The 21,493-nt window shown below is 43.8% G+C and overlaps 1 protein-coding gene across 1 annotated transcript in view; it reads right to left on the reverse strand.

Moving 5' to 3' along the window:
• Positions 1-21,493, reverse strand: part of ME3 (malic enzyme 3) — a 125,931-nt gene that overhangs the window by 58,143 nt on the left and 46,295 nt on the right. The window contains exons 3-5 of the mRNA XM_083362128.1: positions 17,136-17,269; positions 11,522-11,671; positions 687-762 (exon numbers count right to left, since the gene is read on the reverse strand). Coding sequence (XP_083218254.1) covers positions 687-762; positions 11,522-11,671; positions 17,136-17,269 — 360 coding nt within the window. The remainder of the gene's footprint in view (positions 1-686; positions 763-11,521; positions 11,672-17,135; positions 17,270-21,493) is intronic.

Consider the following 21,493-nt stretch of genomic DNA (forward strand, 5'->3'; position numbering starts at 1 on the left):
CTGGGGCTGAGAGACAGTAACGGATTCAAAATATCTTATATTGTCTATATGACTTGAAACTAGCTGTAGGTCGGGACTCTCACACAACAAAGTGGTGTCACATTCCCTTGTCTTCTCAAATGGATGGATAAATTATATTCAGAACAAATATGGGGCTAAAAAGTTCCATTTAGCTTATGAGTAGATTTTAGTGGGATATTGTTATTGGTACTTTGTTTGTAGTTATGTTAAAGGGGAGTTAAAGCACATTATGAATTTGGTTAATTGTATATTATGCATAATTTTTATTTAGAATATGATTATTGTAACTATAATCCTGTATTTAACTCTGGGAAGTGGTGGGGGGAAGTGGGTGGGTTTGGGGTGGGAGGGATTTGGGGATATATTGTAAAATTTTGTTTTTGTAAAACTCTTTAATAAAAAAAAAACAAAGTGGTGTCACATTCCCTTGTCTGCTCAAACTAATTTGTCCTCTCATACTGACAAGCGAAAAAGAGACATAATCCAAGTCCTGAGCCTTGAACCTAAGATTAAGGGCAATCCTTAATTAGTCCTAATAATCTTTCTGCAGCTACAGCAGACCCACTTCAAAAAGGTAGCTCATTTGTAATAAGTTTCTGATTCCATGAAAAATAGAGGGTTTTCACCCCCACCCCCCATTAAAAACAAATCAATCAGCCCATTACCTTTATGTTGTCTTCAGGCCAGGAATTCAGCATTGTGGCAATGTGTCCTTTGTCGTGAATGGTAATGAATAGGCCGCTGGGGAAAAATGGAAAGGATAAATTACCAAAAAAAAGAAAAGAAAAGAAAGAAAAGAAAAACTAATCTGAGCATGACAGAAAAGTAGGATTTGCAGAGAAGGCTGGGCACGAAGTGGAATGGCATAAAAAATGAGCAAAAGAGAGGACCGTTAGCAGATTTCCTAAAGCTAATTTAAATTTGTTTAAATGAGCATCCCAGGCAAAGAGGAAGCACAGGATTTTGACACACTTGTGAATCTGTCCTTAGAGTGCAAAGGAAACCGTGCAGAACTAATCCATGCAAAAGAGGAGCGCGGTTGTTAAGCGAATCTGGCTTCCCCCTTGACTTTGCTTGTTCAGAAGGTTGCAAAAGCTGATCACATGACTCTTGAGAGACTGGAAACCGTCATAAATACCAGTCAGTTGCCAGCTGTCTGAATTTTGATCGCGTGACCATGGGGTTGCCGCAACAGTCATAAGTGGGGAAAAACGGTCATCGGTCACTTTTTTCAGCGCCACTGTAACTTCGAATGGTCCCTAAATGAACTGTTGTAAGTCAAGGACTACAGCCTTTAGTCTGTTTGTGTCCTAATGGGGAGGAGTAAAGTCTTTCTGTCACCTATATCTGAGCTACCAAAATCCATGCCGCTTGACGGCAAGCCATTCCACTGGTTAATTCTCCTCACTGTTAGGAAGTTTCTCCTTAATTCCAGGTTGCTTCTCTCCTTGGTTAGTTTCCATCCGTTGTTTCTTGTCTCGCCTTCTGGTGCTTTGGAAAATAGGTTGTCCCCCCCCACTCTTCTTTGTGACAGCCCTTCAAATATTGGAATCCTGCTATCATGTCACCCCAGTATCTGAGGGGCTCCCACAAGGCAGGTTGTTCATCAAAGCACCAGAGGGAAGGATGAGAAACAATGGTTGGAAACTGATCAAGGAGAGAAGCAACCTGGAATTAAAGAGAAACTTCCTGACAGTGAGGACAATCAACCAGTGGAACGGCTTGCCTCCAGAAATCGTGGGCGCTCCATCACTGGAGATTTTTAAGAAGAGACTAGACATTCACCTGTCTGAGATGGTATAGGCTCTCCTGCTTGAGCAGGGAGCTGGACTAGTTGACCTCCAAGATTCCTTCAAGCTCTATTCTATTCTAGTCCTGCTTTTCTCTAGGCTAGACTTCCCCCTGGTGCTTTTTAGATGTGTTGGAATGACTGGTTGGAAAGTTTTGATACTTCAATCACAAAGCAGCAGATATTAGCCATGATAATATCAGGTGCATCATGGTTCATGTGGGTTTATTTTACCCATCCCTGGTTTCAGTCATAGCACATCTGGGGAATGTCAGGTCATTTTATGAGTCAGGATTTGATTGAACGAATGTATTAAATAAAATTCAATGCAATGAATATACCATTTTATTTCCAGAAATAACTCCAGCATATGATGCATGTCTCTTGAGATCCTTTTTTAAGGAACCTCCCAGCCATCTGCTAGGTTTGCAGATCCTATTTCTGTTATTGCTGTGGCAACTGTGTTAGGCTTTGAAATTTAAAAATCAAACATTTAAAATTAGTTCTTTGGGGAAAATGTTAAACTAACAAACACATCATTTTACAAAAGAGACTGGGCAATCCAACTTCATTTGAGCCTGCAAGGGATTTATCTCAGCAGGGAAAATAATTAACCAATCAATGGTTGAAATTACCACGAGTGACTGATCTCTGATTTTTATAGATTTGTTTATTGCAAAGACTTGGCTGTTACAGAGGTTCTAAACAACAGAATTAACCAAGTTGTTTCTTTCCTTTCTTGAAGTGCTTTTCAATTTATGCTTAGTAGGTAACTCATGTTTTCTGAGCTCCAAAGCTAAACATGGTTGGACCGTTTGATATTTGGGGGGAACTACTAGGAAATACTAGGGTTAGGCTATGCTGGGAAGCTAAAATATATTATGATTATGATTATAAAGTTGGAAGGGACCTTGGAGGTCATCTAGTCCAAACCCCTGCTCAGGCGGGAAACCCTATTACCATTTAAGACAAATGGCTGTCCAGTCGCTTCTTAAAAACTTCCAGTGTTGGAGCATTCACTGCTTCTGGAGGCAGGTTGTTCTGCTGATTAATTGTTCTAACTGTCAGGAAGTTTCTCCTTAGTTCTAGGTTGCTTCTCTCCTTGACTAGTTTCCATCCGTTGCTTCTTGTCCTGCCTTCAGGTGCTTTGGAGGGTAGATTGACTCGCTCTTCTTTATGACAGCCCCTCAAATATTGGAGCTGCTATCATGTCACCCCTAGTCCTTCTCTTCATTAAACTAGACATACCCAATTCCAGCAACCGTTCTTTATATTATAAAATAAGGCAATGGTATCTTCCTTGATAACTACTGTCAAGAAAGGCACCTAGATGTGACGATGTGCTTTCAAATTGTGGATGTTGAAGAAGACTCTTGGAAGTCCCTTGGACTACAAGGAGATCCAATCAGTCAATCCTAAAGGCAGAAATCAACCCTGTACTTTGGATGGACAAATGCTGAAGCTCAAATACTCTGGCCACCCAATAAGGAGAGAGAACTTCTTGGAAAAGACTCTGATGCTGGGAACACTGAAGGCGAAAGGAGAAGGGGACGGTAGAGGATGAGATGGTTAGGTTGTGTCATTGATGCAATGAACATGAATGTGGGCAAACTCTGGGAGGACAGGAGGGCCTGGTGTGCTATGGTCCATAGGCTTGTGAGTGGTCAACATGACTTAGCTGCTGAACAATAAGAAATGTGTGACAATGAAGTCACCAAAGTTGATGTTAACACAAAAGAGACTTCATTTGTTCACTCATCAGAATAGAATGGAATGGGATGGGATGGGATGGGATGGGATGGGATGGGATGGGGTGGGGTGGGGTGGAATAGAATGAACAGAACAGAACATGGAATGGAGTGGAATAGAATAGAAGAGAGCAGAGTAGAGTAGAGTAGAGTAGAGTAGAGTGAATAGAATAGAATAGAATAGAATAGAATAGAATAGAATAGAATAGAATAGAATAGAATAGAATAGAATAGAATAGGTCTTTATTGATCAAGTGTGATTGGACACACAAGGTATTTGTCTCTTGAGGCAATGCAGAATCAGGGACTAACTCAGGTGTGACCTGTCAACCCAAGGGTGGGACAGAAGCTCTGGTCCATAAGCTCTACATACAAAATGTGTGAGAATTAACAAAGAAGATAGTTTAGATTTCCTCCAACAAAAATTCAAATCCTTTTATGTTTTGACTTTTTTCCTCAAAACTAGTTTCATTAAAGCATTGTCCCTGAACTGAATCTAAATAACTTGGGATTGACTTCTCAGGCTGTATGGACAATGAAAGTCTGAAGGTCACAGATCCGGCATATCTAGGGAGAAACTCTGGAAGACCAGGTTATAATGCTAATTATCCTAATGGCGAGAACCATTAACCAGTGGAACGGCTTGCCTTCAGAAGTTGTGATTGCCCCATCGCTGGAGGCTTTAAGAAGAGACTGGACAGCCGCTTGTCTGAAACAGTATAGACTCTCCTAGGGGGTTGGACTAAGACCTTCAAGGTCCCTTCCAACTCTGTTATCCTATGGTTGATGTGCAGTGTGAAAGTCAATGTGTCATGATACCAAAGTGCCTTTCATCCAGTAATCAGGGATTCCATTTCTGAGTTTCAGAAAACCATGTTAACCTGCTTCACTTTCTACAGCGAAATGATTGAGAGCATCCTGTCATAGTCTGGTTTGGAAGCATCACCACTTTGGACAGGAAGGCGGTGCAGAGAGTGGTGAGGATGTGTCAGAATCCATTTATATCACATTCATAAATGTATGTAAAACATTATCCCCCCCCCCAGATTCTGCCATCTCCCGAGGAAGGAGGAGTGGATGTGGATTCAGCCTGCCTTAGGTTATTTCAAAGACCAAGGGAAACCTTTTGAACTGGGGGAAAAAAGGGGAGGGTTAGGGAAGAAGGCGTCTGGCCTGTGTCTCCATTTGAATCTGTAAAGGAAGAAGGCAATAACCGTAAAGATCCAAAGTTCCCACGAACTTTTTCCCACGAAAGGGATGACACGAAGTAAATGATGGGGGGCTGATCAAATGGGGTTGAGGGAAGGGGGGTTGAACCGGGAACTCTTTATAAAGTTTCAATCTGTAAAACAATAACAGGTCCTGTCTTGTATTTCCACAACCAAACATGTCCTAGTAAAAATTCCTTTTGGACTAGAACTGACTCCAAGAGTTTTTGTTTTCCTAAGAGGTAGATTGGGGTGGGTCCTGACAGGATGGCCGAAAAGATCATTGGCAGTTCCCTCCCTCCCATACAGGACATGGCACAGAAGCATTGCTTGAGCAGGGTCCATAAGATTATCTGGGACTCTACACATCCTCTTCACGACCTGTTTTCCTTGTTACCTTCTGGGAGGAGGGGGCTTCGTGGTATCCGAAGCAGAACATCCAGATTCAGCCATACAGCATTAAACTTGTGAACTCTAAAGCTTCCTCCTTCCGTTATATGTTCAAAATGGACAGTGTTTAATATTTCTTATGTATATGTAGGGGTGTCCCCTTCATGGATTACTGCCTTGTTGTGGCGAAGGGGCTTGCGTAATTCAATGAAGCTATGAGCTATGCCGTGCAGGGCCACCCAAGACGGACAGGTCATAGCAGAGAGTTCTGACAAAACGTGATCCACTGGAGAAGGAAATGGCAACCCACTCCAGTATCTTTGCCATGAAAACCCTATGGACAGTACCAAAAGGCAAAACGATATGACGCTGGAAGATGAGCCCCTCAGGTTGGAAGGCGTCCAATATGCTACTGGGGAAGAGCAGAGGGCTAGTACTAGTAGCGCCAGAAAGAATGAAGTGACTGGGCCAAAGCCAAAAGGACGCTCAGCTGTGGATGTGTCTGGTGGTGAAAGGAAAGTCCGATGCTGTAAAGATTTTTTCTCCATAGGAACCTGGAATGTAAGATCCATGAATCAAGGAAAACTGGACGTGGTCAAACAAGAGATGACAAGACTGAACATTGACATCTTAGGTATCAGCGAACTAAAATGGACAGGAATGGGTGAATTTAATTCAGATGACCATCAGGTATACTACTGTGGGCAAGAATCCTTCAGAAGAAATGGAGTAGCCTTCATAGTCAATAAAAGAGTAGGAAAAGCAATACTGGGATACAATCCTCAAAATGACAGAATGATCTCAGTTCGAATCCAAGGCAAACCATTCAATATCACAGTAGTCCAAGTCTATGCCCCAACCACCAGTGCTGAAGAGGATGAAATTGACCAGTTCTATGAAGCACTACAGCACCTTATAGAACTAACACCAAAAAATGATGTTCTTATCATCATGGGGGATTGGAATGCTAAAGTAGGAAGCCAAAAGATAACTGGAATAACAGGCAAGTTTGGCCTTGGAGTGCAAAATGAAGCAGGGCACAGGCTGATAGAATTCTGTCAAGAGAATACGATGGTCATAGCAAACACTCTTTTCCAACAACCCAAGAGACGGCTCTACACATGGACATCACCAGATGGTCAACACAGAAATCAGATTGACTATATGCTCTGCAGCCAAAGATGGAGAAGCTCTATACAGTCAGTAAAAACAAGACCAGGAGCTGACTGTGGCTCAGACCATGAGCTTCTCCTTGCAAAGTTTAGGCTTAAACTGAAGAAAGTAGGGAAAAGCACTAGGCCAGTCAGGTATGAATTAAATCATATCCCTGTTGAATATACAGTAGAGGTGACAAATAGATTTAAGGAATTAGATCTGATAGACAGAGTGCCTGAAGAACTATGGACAGAGGTTCGTGACATTGTACAACAGGTAGCAACCAAAACCATCCCAAAGAAAAAGAAATGCAAGAAAGCAAAATGGCTGTCTGAGGAAGCTTTGCAAATAGCTGAGGAAAGGAGGGAAGCGAAAGGCAAGGGAGAAAAAGAAAGATACACCCAATTGAATGCAGAATTCCAGAGAATAGCTAGAAGAGATAAGAATGCCTTCTTAAATGAACAGTGCAAAGAAATAGAAGAAAACAATAGAATAGGGAGGACCAGAGATCTTTTCAAGAAAATTGGAGAAATGAAGGGAACGTTTAATGCAAAAATGGGCATGATAAAGAACCAAAATGGCAGGGACCTAACAGAGGCAGAAGAGATTAAGAAGAGGTGGCAAAATTACACAGAAGAACTATACAAGAATGAGCTTAACGTCCCTGATAATCACAATGAGGTGGTCACTGACCTCGAGCCAGACATCCTAGAATGTGAAGTGAAGTGGGCCTTAGAAAAGCTGAGCAACAACAAAGCTAGTGGAGGTGACAGTATTCCAGCTGAGCTATTCAAAATCTTAAAAGACAATGCAGTAAAAGTGCTACACTCAATTTGCCAGCAAATTTGGAAAACTCAACAGTGGCCACAGGATTGGAAAAGATCAGTTTACATTCCAATTCCTAAGAAAGGCAGTGCCAAAGAATGTTCAAACTATCGCACCATTGCACTCATTTCTCATGCTAGTAAAGTCATGCTTAAAATCCTACAAGCTAGACTTCAGCAGTATGTGGATCGAGAACTACCAGAAGTGCAGGCAGGATTTCGAAGAGGCAGAGGAACTAGAGATCAAATTGCCAACATACGCTGGATCATGGAGAAAGCTAGGGAGTTCCAGAAAAACATCTACTTCTGCTTCATTGACTATGCTAAAGCCTTTGATTGTGTGGATCATAACAAACTGTGGCAAGTTCTTAAAGAGATGGGAGTACCAGACCATCTTATTGGTCTCTTGAGAAACCTATATGCGGGTCAAGAAGCAACAGTGAGAACTGGACATGGAACCACTGATTGGTTCAAAATTGGGAAAGGAGTCCGGCAAGGCTGTATACTGTCGCCCTGCCTATTTAACTTATATGCAGAGCACATCATGAGAAAGGCAGGGCTAGATGAATCAAAAGTTGGAATTAAGATTGCCGGAAGAAATATCAACAACCTAAGATACGCAGATGATACCACTCTAATGGCAGAAAGTGAAGAAGAACTAAAGAGCCTCTTGTTGCAGGTGAAGAAGGAGAGTGCAAAACTTGGGTTGAAACTTAACATTAAGAAAACCAAGATCATGGCATCTGGCCCTCTCAATTCCTGGCAAATAGATGGGGAAGAAATGGAGGTAGTGACAGATTTTATTTTCCTGGGCTCCAAGATCACTGCAGATGGGGACTGTAGCCAAGAAATTAAAAGACGCTTGCTCCTGGGGAGGAAAGCCATGGCAAATCTAGACAGCACACTAAAAAGCAGAGACATCACCCTGTCAACAAAAGTGCGTATAGTCAAGGCTATGGTCTTTCCAGTTGCAATGTATGGTAGTGAAAGTTGGACCATAAGAAAGGCTGAGCGCCAAAGAACTGAGGCCTTTGAACTGTGGTGCTGGAGAAGACTCCTGCGAGTCCCTTGGACTGCAAGGCGATCAAACCGGTCAGTCCTAGAGGAGATCAATCCTGACTGCTCTTTAGAAGGCCAGATCCTGAAGCTAAAACTCAAGTACTTTGGCCACCTAATGAGAAGGAAGGACTCCCTGGAGAAGAGCCTCATGCTGGGGAAGATCGAGGGCAATAGAAGAAGGGGACGACAGAGAATGAGGTGGCTGGATGGAGTCACTGAAGCAGTAGGCGTGAGCTTAAATGGACTCCAGAAGATGGTAGAGGACAGGAAGGCCTGGAGGAATGTTGTCCATAGGGTCGCGATGGGTCGGACATGACTTCGCAGCTAACAACAAAAGGGGTGTGTTTCTATACATATGTTGTACATAGTATGTTTAGGTGTGTGTGTGATGTATGTATTCACTCTGACAGCGGGTAATTAAATTTCATTTTTGATGTGTGCCGTTGTGCCCACAGTAAAAAAAAATGACAATAAAGGTTATCTCTTCTTCCTCTAAGGCAGACATGTCAAACTCATGACGTCATGTGACGTTGCGCGACGTATCAGAGCTTTTTCCCCATTGCCGGCAATGGGATGGGTGCGGTTTTGTCACGATGCGTCCAGCCCGCGGCCCGGCAGTTTGACACCCCTGCTCTAAGGACAACAAGATTTCTCACTCATGCACTAGGGATTGAAACAACGTCTTGAGGAAACAGCAGAAAAAAAAGACATGTTTTGCTAGCTGTTTCCAAGTTCTGGAGTCCTTGGTGCTCTCTGAGCTTGGTGGTTTTCTTGGAGATGCTTCATTACCAAACTAGGTAATATCATCAGTGCTAGCAGACTAGACTCCTAGCACTGATGATGTTACCAAGTCTGGTAATAAAACGTCTGCAAGAAAACAACCAAACTTAGAAAGTACCAAGGACTCTGCAGTTCAGCCTTGAGCTACAAAGAGTCTCTTGTTTCCAAGTTGTTACTGTACAGGAGTTTTTTTTCCCCTGAAGATAAAACAAACTGCCTTAGGACCATGTGTGCTATTCTCTTATTCCTTGGCCAGGAATGTAAAAAGCCTTTTTTTTTCAAGGAAGCAGAGAAGCTCAAGGGACAACACCTGATTTATGAACTGTGATGAACAAGGGTTAAAAGGCTATGGCCTGCCTACTCAGTCTGACTTTTTCCAAAGAGGAAAAAGAACTGCTTTTTGCAAGGAAGAATGTTATTCCCCATGTGATATTCATCACTTTTAATAATAGTAAAATAATAATAATAAACCTTCCAAGGGGTGGAGATTGAGAGAGAAAGAGATAATTGAAAAAATGTGCAGTGGAATACAGCTTCAAAGGGGATTGGAACTTGTCTGTAAATATTTACAGAGCGTTTACAAAAGGTTTGGTTTCCTTTGTGAATTAGAAAGTCAAATGCAATTTGAAGCCTTCTCATTTAAGGTCTGGGATGGAAGCAGGGCCAACTTCCCATTGGATGGCCGAAAGAAAAACTTTTTATAAAAGGACAGGTGGAACACACAACCTCATTTCCCTAGCACAGGGGGAAAAGCAGCTGGATATTATCGGCACCAGGAAGATTTTGATGCCAACTTATCCCTGGCTGCATCCGAACAAGGGAAGACCACCTATAATGTATTTGAAATAGCAAACTGGGACCATGAATAGATCATGCAACCAAACCCTGAATCAGACATAATTTATCTAGGATGCACCGATAAATTTATAGCTCAGGGTTGAAATGAAGAGGTCCTCGGTGCTCTCTGAGTTGGCTTGTTTCCTTGCAGACGTTTCATTGCCCAAACTAGTACACTAGGACCAAACTAGGAGCCCTATAAAGGAGAATGACTTAACCAGTTAGTCAAGTTGATAACCAAGACTAAATAAAAAATTAAAAAACGACTAGCTTTTGGTGGTACTTTGAATTTCCCACTTCTGATGCTCTCTATATGCTACTGTTGAGTTACCTGAACTTTGGTAGCTCAGGGCTGAAATGCGGGGTCCTTGTTGCTCTCTGAGCTTGTTCTTTTGTTTCTTTCTTGCAGACATTTCATGACCCAACCAGGTAACATTATCAGGGCTAGGCTAGGCAAGGCTGAGGTTACTGAAACGCCTACAAGAAAACAACCAAGCTCAGACAGCACCAAGGACTCCTCATTTCAACCCTGAGCTATAAATATTCTCCTTTATTCTCCTATCTATGATGCCCTACCAATTTTCTAGGGACGTGGTGGCTCAGTAGGTTAGGATGCTGAGCTTGTCGATCAGAAGGTCGGCAGTTTGGCGGGTCGAATCCCGAGTGCCACGTAGCAGAGTGAGTGCCTGTTACTCGTCCCAGCTTCTGCCAACCTAGCAGTTCGAAAGCACATAAAAATGCAAGTAGAAAAATAGGGACCACTCCGGTGGGAAGGTAACAGCGTTCTGTGCGCCTTTGGCGTCTAGTCATGCCGGCCACATGACCACGGAGACGTCCTCGGACAAACGCTGGCTCTTTGGCTTTGAAACGGAGATGAGCACCGGCCCCTAGAGTCGGAAATGACTAGCACGCATGTGCGGGGGAACCTTTACCTTTACCTTTACCAATTTTCTACCAATCCTTCAGGACTGAAATCAGGGGTGCAAAAACGGAATGACCCCTAAGGAGCAGGGAGAGTTTGAAGCAAAAAATAGATGGGATGAAGGAGGGCTGGCTAGATTTTTTGTTTTTTCACCTTCTTTTATTTGTTTGGGGGATGTCAGTGCAGAAGTTTCCATACTTTAAAAATATATGGGAATAGAAAAAGGAAGTGCTTCTTAGCAGGAAGGAAGGAGTAGGCAGGTAGGCAGGCAGGCAGGCAGGAAGGAAGGAAGGAAGGAAGGAAGGAAGGAAGGAAGGGGTATGCAGGCAGGCTGGCAGGAAGGAAGGAAGGAAAGAGAAGGAAGGAAGGAACGATGGAAGGAAGGAAGGAACGAAGGAAGGTAGGAAGGATAACTACAGATATTACTAGTGGTTACCATGCAAGACTATTAGAAATTTAAAAGTTATAGATTTGATGGAAGAAATTTAATGAGAATTAGGGTTACATTTTGTGATTAACCTCAGGCAGAGCGAACTGTGCTGTACTGTTCCCTAACAAATCTGCTTTTGTTCAGCTTGGAAGACTTTCCACATTTGTCATTACAGGAATACCAATGCGCACCAAGTTATTGGACCATTGCATCAAGATATGGTGAGTTTTCCTTCTTGTGGAGACCACCCAGGGGAAAGAGAGGTAGCAATTAGAAAGGGAACATTTAATGCCAAAGAGAAGCTTTGAGTGAGAAGCAACCCAGCGGAAGGAGAATAGAAATAATTCTACCCACTCACCGAGGCCGTCTGAAGGCTAGGCCGTACAACTGGCAAGCTAATCCAACAGTCGGAGTATACACAATGGGCATGAATCTTTCTATGTCAGATGTGAGCACGCGGTAAAACAGTTTCTCATTTCTGTCCTGTAGAGTCATGAGGATGATGTATCTGAAAAAAAGACAGAAGGAAAGGAAGAGATTAATAATAATAATAATAATAATAATAATAATAATAATAATAATAATAATAATAGTACCGTGGCAAAGGCAAGCAAGGGTAGTACCAATAGGAATAGGTGCCTTGGGTGCAATCCCAAAACAACTGGAGCACCATTTGAACACCATCATCGGCATTGACAAATTCGCCATTAGTCAATTGCAAAAGGCGGCCTTACTAGGAACTGCTTCCATCCTGTGACGTGATCTGTAACACCATCAGACATCCACATCTGCCTATCCCAGGTCCTTGGTAAGGACTCAATAGGTAGACAAAAATGCCGAATCCAGTCTGAACATCTGGCTGACTGTGCAATGATCAACAACAACAACAACAATGTTGGAAGACACCATGGAGGTCATCTAGTCCAACCCCCTGCTCAGGCAGAAAACCCTATACCATTTCAGACAGATGGCTCTCCAGTAGTTGAGCATTGTACTTTGATCTGAAAAAGCTTCAACCAAGTCAACAAGAGTCTCCCATGGTTTTTATTAAGGATCTTATTGGGGATATGTGGCAGGGATCTATGGCAGTTTAACTATTCAGATCCAAAGCAATTGTAATCAGGGCATGGATAACTGCTGTTAAACCCAGTGAGATCAAGAAGGGCTGTCCCAAAGTCACTTGGAACTCTGGAGTTGAGAATATTATCAGTGATTATCATCCAGGTCCATTTCTCCCTACCTTTTTTTTTCCAAACCCTTGAGGCTTCTTTAATTCTTGCAATTTGAATTTTTTTTATTAGAAAATTTTATTAAATGTACATTTAAAAACAAAAGTGGACATGACTCAACTTCCCTGGCTACAACACTGCTATTAGTATTACCTGATGTTACAGAAAGAAAAAACAAAAACTTAAAATACATTCTATGACAGGACAAGAGTATAACAAACTGTACATATAACACCTGTAAATTTTTTGGTAAACCATCTTTCAGTCGTCAACGTTGTATTTACATATCTTTCAGTTGTGTCCTGATAGAGGTGCTAGTTATCAACTAATCAATCGATAGCCATCTCAGCAATCCTCCTTATCGCTAACCAGTCATACAAATTTTGCCAAATTTCATAATACTCTGTTTCAGTTTTATTTTTAATCTCTAGAGTTAACCTGTCCATTTCGGCACAGGATAAAATTTTATTTATTATTTATTTATTATTTAATCTGAACTCTTGAAGCATTCCAAAGGGGGCTTTTCCAAAAGGCAACTGGACTTTCTAAAGGTTTTTTTTTTTCCCTTGAAAATGTTCCACTTCTCATCCAAGAAGCTTTCCGAAGAACCGGAGAAGCTTCGTGAATGAGAAGGGAAATGTTTTCAAGGAAAAAAAAAACCAAACCAAAGTCCAATTGCCTTTTGGAAAAGCCCCTTTGGGGCAACCATGACCTGGAGCAGGTGTCTTCAAACTTGGCCTTTTTATGACTTGTGGACTTCAACTCCCAGAATTCCTCAGCCAGCGTACCTGGCTGAGGAATCCTGGGAGTTGAAGTCCACAAGTCATAAAAGGGCCAAGTTTGAAGACCCCTGACCTGGAGGATTGAAAATCTCCATAGACATCAGGAAGGGTGGGAATTTGGTGCACTGGACCTGGCTTTGCCAATGTATTTGTCACCACAGCTACCTTCAGATCCACACAGATGGATGTCAGGCTCCCAAACCACAAGTCTGATCTTTCCGAAGAACTACAATCCTATTTGGTACAACAGCAATTCTCTCTCTTCTAGATTTCATTCGTTCGTTCTCATCTAGCCAGTTGCCGAGATTAGGCAGCGAATCAAGAATGCTTTAAGAGTTCAGATTATATTCAGAACAAATATGGTACTAAAAAGTTCCATTTAGCCTATGAGTAAATCTTAGATTGTTATTATTATTAATAGTTGATTATAGTATTTTTATTAGTTTTAAGTAGATGGTATTATTAGTATTAGTATTGTTTAATAACTTGGATATTGTATTGTTTAATAACTTGGATATTAATTTGTTTATTATTATTATGTATATATGCTAAAGGGGAGTTAAAGCGCATTATGAACTTGGTTATTTATATAGTTGGTTAATGTTAGTTAGATTATGATTATTATATTTGTAACCCTGTACTCAGCTCTGGGAAGTGGGGGAGGGAGAGGGGGGCGGTTTAGGGTGGGTTGGTTTGGGGGATTTTATTGTAACTTTTATAAAACTTTTCAATAAAAAAAGAATGCTTTAAGAGTTCAAACTGCAAGAATGAAAGTAACTTCTGACTCAAGAGTTAAAAGGTAGATCGGGACCTGGATCTAATCACTGATAATATACCTCACTCCAGTGCTCCAAGTGACTTCATCCTGAGGTTTCACGTAATGGTTAAACAACGTAGGGACACCAACAGTAAATCAGTTAAAGTCAGAGGTCCCCAACCTTTTTGGTTTGGTGGCCCGGAAAGGGAGGCAGGCACCATTACACACATGTGAGTGCACAAATGGGCCGCATGCAGTGGTGGGATTCAAATACGTGAACAACCGGTTCTCTGTGTGGATGCCACTTCTAGAAGTCCATTCTGGACCTGGGCAACAAAAAATTAGCTGCCGGTTCTGCCGAACTGGTGCAAACCGGCTGAATCCCACCACTGGCCGCACACGAGAGCATGCGTACACACAAACAGGGCCACGTGCGAGAGCATGCATGAGCACAAACGGGGCTGTGCGAACGCGACTGCCACAAATGGGGCAGCGCTAGCGCCAGCGGGATGCTCGGGGTAGCGCTAGTACTGTTAGCATGTTCAGGGCAGGGTGGTGCTAGCGCCGGCAGGATATTCGGGGTGGCGTTAGCGCTGAGGGACACTTACACCAGCACTAACGTGAGTGTGTGTGGGGGGCTGAGTGCACACCCACACATGAGTGCACTGGCCATCCTTTCATGCGGTCTGGTGGCCATGAGGCCACAGCCCGGTAGTGGGCTACGGCCCACAAGTTGGGGACCCCTGAGTTAAGTGGTGAAAAATAGTTTCCACAGAAGCATCTTCTCGACATATCCGAAAACCAGGATTACTACAAAAAGACATTAAACATACTGAAAGTTGCTGAGATATGCAAGGTCAGCATTCCTTTCATTTAGCTTTTTGGAATGGGATTACCCAACAATATGAGAAAGCAGTATTACAGGTAGTCCTCCACTTATGACTGTAATTGAGCCCAACACTTCCTTTGCTAAACAAGACACTTTTGCCCCGTTTGTGACCTTTCTTGCCACAGTTGTTACGTGAATCTCGGTAGTTATTAAGTTAGTAACACGGTTGCTAAGAGAACCTGGCTCCTCCCTTGACTTTGCTTGTCAGAAGGACACAAAAGGGGGTCACATGACCACGGGACACCGCGACCGTCATAAATAGGAGTCAGTTGCCAAGCATCTGAATTTTGTTCACGTGATCACGGGGATGCTGCAACGGTCGAAAGTGTGAAAAGCGGTCATGTCACTTTTTTCAACGCCGTTGTAACTCTGAATGGCCACTAAATGAAGGTTGTAGGTCGAGGACTTAAATCCCAGATGAAACTCTGATTGAAATGTCTCCAGAAAGTCAGTTTCATCCACGTTTATTTGAACGTGCAAAGTTACCACTTACTCAGACACCATCCCAAGAATGGAATATTTGAGACCAGACTATAAAGTTCTTCCCAAAGAAGGCAGAGTTTTTTCACTAAAAGCGAAGGGAAGGAGATAAAGAAGCATTTGTTCAGCTCCTGATTTTTAAATTACTGCCATCGGTTTTAATAAATTTATTTAGAGGAGGATTAAAACTGGATTTTATCCTAATGCTTTAGGCTACGATTCACGGTGAAATAGCTCCCATCTTTTTCCCATTAACACTGAAAAATAGTAGATTGTACTGTGTAGTACCCAGAATAGTAACCATGGAGGAATAAATGATAGAAAACAAGAGACATTGTTATTTTGCATTGTTTTTTTTAGTTCCCCACCCTCTCCCCTCCTCAGCATACTCCCTCTCTGCCCATTTGTTTTAGCTAGGTTGATTTTTTTATAGTATTTCTATGATTAGAATTTATACAGTTTTATCTTTTAATATTGTAAGCTGCCCAGAGTTGCCATGTGGCAAGAAGGAAAGCTAATAAATTTTACAAATAAAATAATACAATGCATAAAGTTGATGTTTTGTGATAGACTTGGTGTTTTTTCAGTTTTTTCCCCCCAAAGACCAGCAGGGAATAAAACAGAATAACTGCGTTGGAAGGGACCTTGGAGGTCTTCTAGTCCAACACCTGGTCAGGCAGGAAACCCTATACCAGAGGTGTCAAATTCAATTTCATTGAGGGCCGCATTAGCATTGCAGTTGCCCTCAGGGGGCCAGGTGGGTGTGGCCTGGGTGGGCGTGGCCTACTGAGTGGGCGTGGCTAGAGCACGTATGGCCTACTGGGTGGGCGTGGCCAGCTCTACAACGTTCACATGAAGGGTGCCTATGGGGGCCTGGGCAGGAGTGGGACAGATCTGAGGGTCTCTGGCAGGAGGAGGGTCTCTGGGCCAGGGCCAAGGCAGTGGGGGCCGTTCCCTCACTGTTTCCAGGATGGCTTTGCGGGCCACATGAAACCACTTCGCAGGCCGGATCCGGCCCCTGGGCCTTGTGTTTGACATGTCTGCCCTATACCATTTCAGACAAGCAGTTGTCCAATCTCTTCTTAAAAACCAGTCGTTCCACTGGTTAATTGTTCTAACTGTGAGGAAATTTCTCCTTAGTTCTAGGTTGCTTCTCTCCTTGATTAGTTTCCATCCGTTGCTTCTTGTCTTGCCTTCTGGAAAATAGGTTGCTCTGGAAAATAGGTTGACCCCCCCCCCTCTTCCTTGTGGCAGCCCCTCAGATACTGGAAGACTGCTATCATGTCACCCCTCGTCCTTCTTTTCATTAAACTAGACATACCCAACTCCAGCGACCATTCTTTATATGTTTTAGGGAGGAAGGGTGTGTGCACTTCCTTTTACAAATGCTGTAGGGATGCTACATTAAAAAAAAGATCCTACAGTCCTTTGAAAAGTTCAACCACGTCGGCCACGTCTACAGCATGGAGAAGAATATTGGGTCAAAGAAGAGACTACGAGAGGTCATGTCATAGTAACAGTTCAAGGAAGTCCTTATCTATGTGGGAAAATGTCTGAACACAGTGGGGATAGCTGGGGTCAGTTTACTATTTCTGTTGGATGGATACCTTAATAGGAGCTGGAAACAAAGCTAGCATAGACATTACGAGACTGATCTGGGAACAGCTAGCCTCCTAGGATAAAATGCACAGCAAGATGCCAGCAAATTGGCAGATTCTTCGCAACCACAGAAGGCAGCCAAAGAAAGCAACCCCAAAGAGTCAAAATCCAAGTTTCAGAGCATCTAGTTCTAACTATATGATTTGTGCAGGCATCCCCAGCTCACATCTGCTCACTTGTCTAGATCATTGGATTTGGTCTCGTAGCTTTTGAGGACCCGGAGAACTTGGACATCTTGGCTCAGGAAGCAAGGCGGAAGAAGACCGTGTATTCCCAGCTGGAGCCTCTCTTCAAGGGTGAAGGCCATACCCTGGAAGGGATGGAAGAGAGGATGGGTGTGTTAAAACAATGGAACAGAACCACTCCCTTAAAAGGAAAAAAAAGTATTGCAGGTAGTCCTCAACTTACGACCAAAATTGATTGCAAAATGTATGTGGTTAAGCGAGATAGTTGTTAAGCGAGTTTTGCCCCGTTTTATGACCTCTCTTGCCACAGCGGTTAAGTGAATCACTGCAGTTGTTTAGTTAGTAACGTGGTTAAGTGAATCTGGCTCCTCCACTGACTTTGCCTGCCGGAAGGTCACAAAGGGAAATCACATGACCCAGGGACACTGCAACCGTCATAAATATGAGTCAGCTGCCAAGTGTCTGAATTTTGATCAAATGACTATGGGGATGCTGCAACGGTCATGCGATAAGTCACTTTTTTCAGTGATGTTGTAACTTAGAACAGTCACTAAACAGATGGCTGTAAGTTGAGGACTACATGTACTAATTTTCTAATTGGTAAACTCTTCAAAATAAAGAGATGTTGTAAAGAATAGCTTAATGAGTGCAATTGATCTCACCTTCCATGTTCACTTTAAATTTGCAGTTGTGTAGAAGATCAGTTTAAAGCAAAGTAGCTGAACACAAACCAACAATGAATTCTGTAATTATTGTTCACTAGATAATGTACAGCCTAGGCCAGTGATGGCGAACCTTTTAGAGACCGAGTGCCCAAACTGCAACCCAACACCCACTTATTTATCGCTGGGTGACGTGGCCCACTGGGTGGGTGTGGCCAAAGTGGGCATGGTCACCTCGATGTTGCTCGCGGAGAGGGAAATCTTTGGGGGAGATCCAGGGGGTCTCTGGCAGGTGGGGTGGTGGGCAGGAGGCTCATCCTGCAGGTGAGATGAGGCAAGGCAGGGCGGGGGTGCCATTGCTACAGGGCAAGGCGAGGCAAGGGCTGCAGTGGTGGCGGCTGCCTGACACCATCGGCTCCCTGCACACAGAGGCCCGTGAGCGCATGGGAGCCGACGGTGTCCGTCAGCAGCCGCAGCCTGACGGCCCCTCAACCAGCGCACTCTGGGGCTCCGCAACCCACCGCCAGCAGTTCAAAGAAGCGTCCTCTGAGCTGGATGGGCAGCCGACAGCTGAGGAGGTTATGCAGTGGGTCTAGCCTGGGAAAAGGAGAGCATGCGAGGCCAGGAGGGATGGGAGGGGGAGGGAAACCAGCCATGTTGGGATGCATCAGGCCACGTGGGACCTCAGCGAGGTCCCTAGCGGGGGTATGGTGGTTGAAGAGGGACGATTGCCATCTCCAGGGCATGACGCGCGTGCCCACAGAGAGGGCTCTGATTGCGGCCTCTGGCACGCATGCCATAGGTTTGCTACCACTGGCCTAGGACACAGGTCGGCAACCCGCGGCTCCGGAGCAGCATGCGGCTCTTTGAGCCGTCTCCTGCGGCTCCCAGCCACCCGGTGCGCGTGCACCTCTGCGAATGGGCGGAGGTGCACGCGCACCTCTCCAAACCTCCGCCCGAACAGGCAGTGGTGCCGCTCGTTGGGAAAGCTGCCACGGCCCGCTTACACAGCTGCCGCCTTCAGAGGAAGGCGGCAGCCTGCAAACGGGCCGTGGCAGCTTTCCCAACAAGCGGCGCCACTGCCCGTTCCGAGAAGTGTGCGCGCACCTCCGCGCGAACGGACAACGGCGCCGCTCTTTGGGAAAGCTGCTGCGGCAGGTTTGCAGGCTGCCGAAGGTGGCAGCTCTGCAAACGGGCCGTCGCCGTCACGCAACTGGTTCCATCATACATTAAAAAAATGGCAACCGCGCGCATCCGCGCCTGCGCAAGAAAAAACGTTTTGCACATGCGCAAAACTTTTTTGCGTATGCGCGTGCATGGACGCACACACACGGCTCCCACTTTTTTGTGTGTGTGATGGAACCGGTTCCCAGTGGCTCTTTTCCTTTTTCAGGTTGCCGACCCCTGGCCTAGGAAGATGTGATTTGAGCAATCCAGCAACCTGGAATAGCAAACATACTGAACAGAATGCAGGAGCATTGGTAGAATGGTATCTTATATTAATTAGTCTCAGGACTCTCTGTTGAAAGCTCCTGGTAAAACCCAGTGCTGCTTCTACAATAAATTTAGATTGTTAAAAAGAATCAATCTTGGTGACTGATTCTAAGTCAGTGCTATTTTAAAGGCCTTTAATCCAAAAGTGTGCTACTTGTGGCAGGCAATGTGTTTTTCAAATTGATGTGAATCTTGGCAAGAGGTCATTTTGTCCATTATTTATTTCAGTTATTTATTTTATGTATTTGTATCCTGCCTTTATTATTTTTACAAATAACTCAAGGTGGTAAACATATCCAACACACCTTCCTCCTCCTATTTTCTGGACAACAGCAACCCTGTGGGGTGGGGTGGGCTGAGGGAGAGAGACTGGTCAAAGATCATCTAGGTGGCTTTCATGCCTAAGGTGGGACTAGAACTCACCATCTCCTGGTGATTGGCCCAAAGTCAACCAGCTGGCTTTGATGCCTAAGGCCGGACTAGAATGTACATAGAATGAAGGCTACTGCTAAGCTTGTAAGCCGCCCGGAGTCTTCGGAGAAGGGCGGGATATAAATGGAATTAAAATAAATAAATAAAAAAATAAAAGTCACCCAGCTGGCTTTCATGCCCAAGGCGGGACTAGAACTCACTGTCTCCTGCTGATTGGCCCAAAGTCAACCAGCTGGCTTTGATGCCTAAGGCCGGACTAGAATGTACCATCTCCTGATGATTGGCCCAAAGTCACCCAGCAGGCTTTCATACCTAAGGCGGGACTAGAACACATCGTCTCCTGGTAATTGGTCCAAAGTCACCCAGCTGGCTTTCATGCCTGAGGTAAGACTTGAACTCACGATCTCCTGCTTTCCAGCCTGGTTCCTTAAGCACTAGACCAAATGGCTCTCATTCTTTTTCCAACTATACACAGTAAGATGCATTTAAAGGTAAAGGTAAAGGTAAAGGTTCCCCCGCACATGCGTGCTAGTCATTTCCAACTCTTGGGGCCGGTGCTCATCTCCGTTTCAAAGCCGAAGAGCCAGCGCTTGTCCGAGGACGTCTCCGTGGTCATGTGGCCGGCATGACTAGACGCCAAAGGCACACGGAACACTTTTACCTTCCCACCATAGTGGTCCCTATTTTTGTAGTTGCATTTTTACGTGCTTTCGAACTGCTAGGTTGGCAGAAGCTGGGACGAGCAACAGGCGCTCACTCTGTTACGCGGCACATGGGATTCGACCCGCCAAACTGCCGACCTTCTGATTGACAAGCTCAGCGTCCTAACCCACTGAGCCACTGAATCCCTTCTGAGATGCATTTGGAAACACTAAAATTTAAGTCCCACTCACAGTTTCACTCTCTGTGTATTGACCTCATCCTTGATTAAAAAGGCTAAAAGTGCCATCATTAAACAGAGGACTGTTAGTAAGTTATGACGGTGAAGGGATTTGTGCAGTAAATCTGGGATCAAAGACGTGGAAAAGGAGATCTGAACTGTGCATAGCTGCCCACCTCACATCCATTGGCATATCTTTGCACCAAATGTGCCAGTTTTGTGCACTACGCAATTGTGCAAGCATGGGAAAAGGTACGCTTACTATAAAGATGTCAATATCCACTCCAAAGCATATTTTATTCTTGGAATTTGGATTACTACACAGTTCCAGGGATAATAAAATTAGAAATGAGAGAAAATGTATATATTGTGCTTTTACGTTAATAGCAAAGATTTTTTAAAAAAAGATATGGAAAATTATTCCAAGGAACAGAAAGGAAAGCCAAGCCTGAATAAAAAATATTTTTGTCCAACTCACCCCAATATATCTTCTCATGCTATTTAAGATAGCTGAATTTGTTTGTTGTTATGTAGGGGCCATGAGTCATGCATTCTCCCTTGGCGACACTCAAAATGGGATGTTTTATATAATGTGCGTGTTTCATTTTTTGGATTCTCCCGATTGCAATAATTAAATGAAAACAATATTATTTTTGGCAGGAATGTCCCCAATCTGCTCTTTTTAGTCACTGCAATGGCTCTGAGAAAGAGTTTGTGTCACCAAAATCTGCCAGGAAAGCAATTTCCTTCTTCCAGAGACAAGGAAATGCAAAAAATTACTGAAAATGACAATTGTTTTTTTTTTTGCCAAATATAGCAAAAGGTGAGCCAGGAACTCCAGAGTACAATCATTAACATTTATTTGTTTAAAAGGTTCTTCA

This window comes from Vipera ursinii, assembly GCF_947247035.1.
Source record: "Vipera ursinii genome assembly, chromosome: 4".
Lineage (NCBI taxonomy): Eukaryota > Metazoa > Chordata > Lepidosauria > Squamata > Viperidae > Vipera > Vipera ursinii.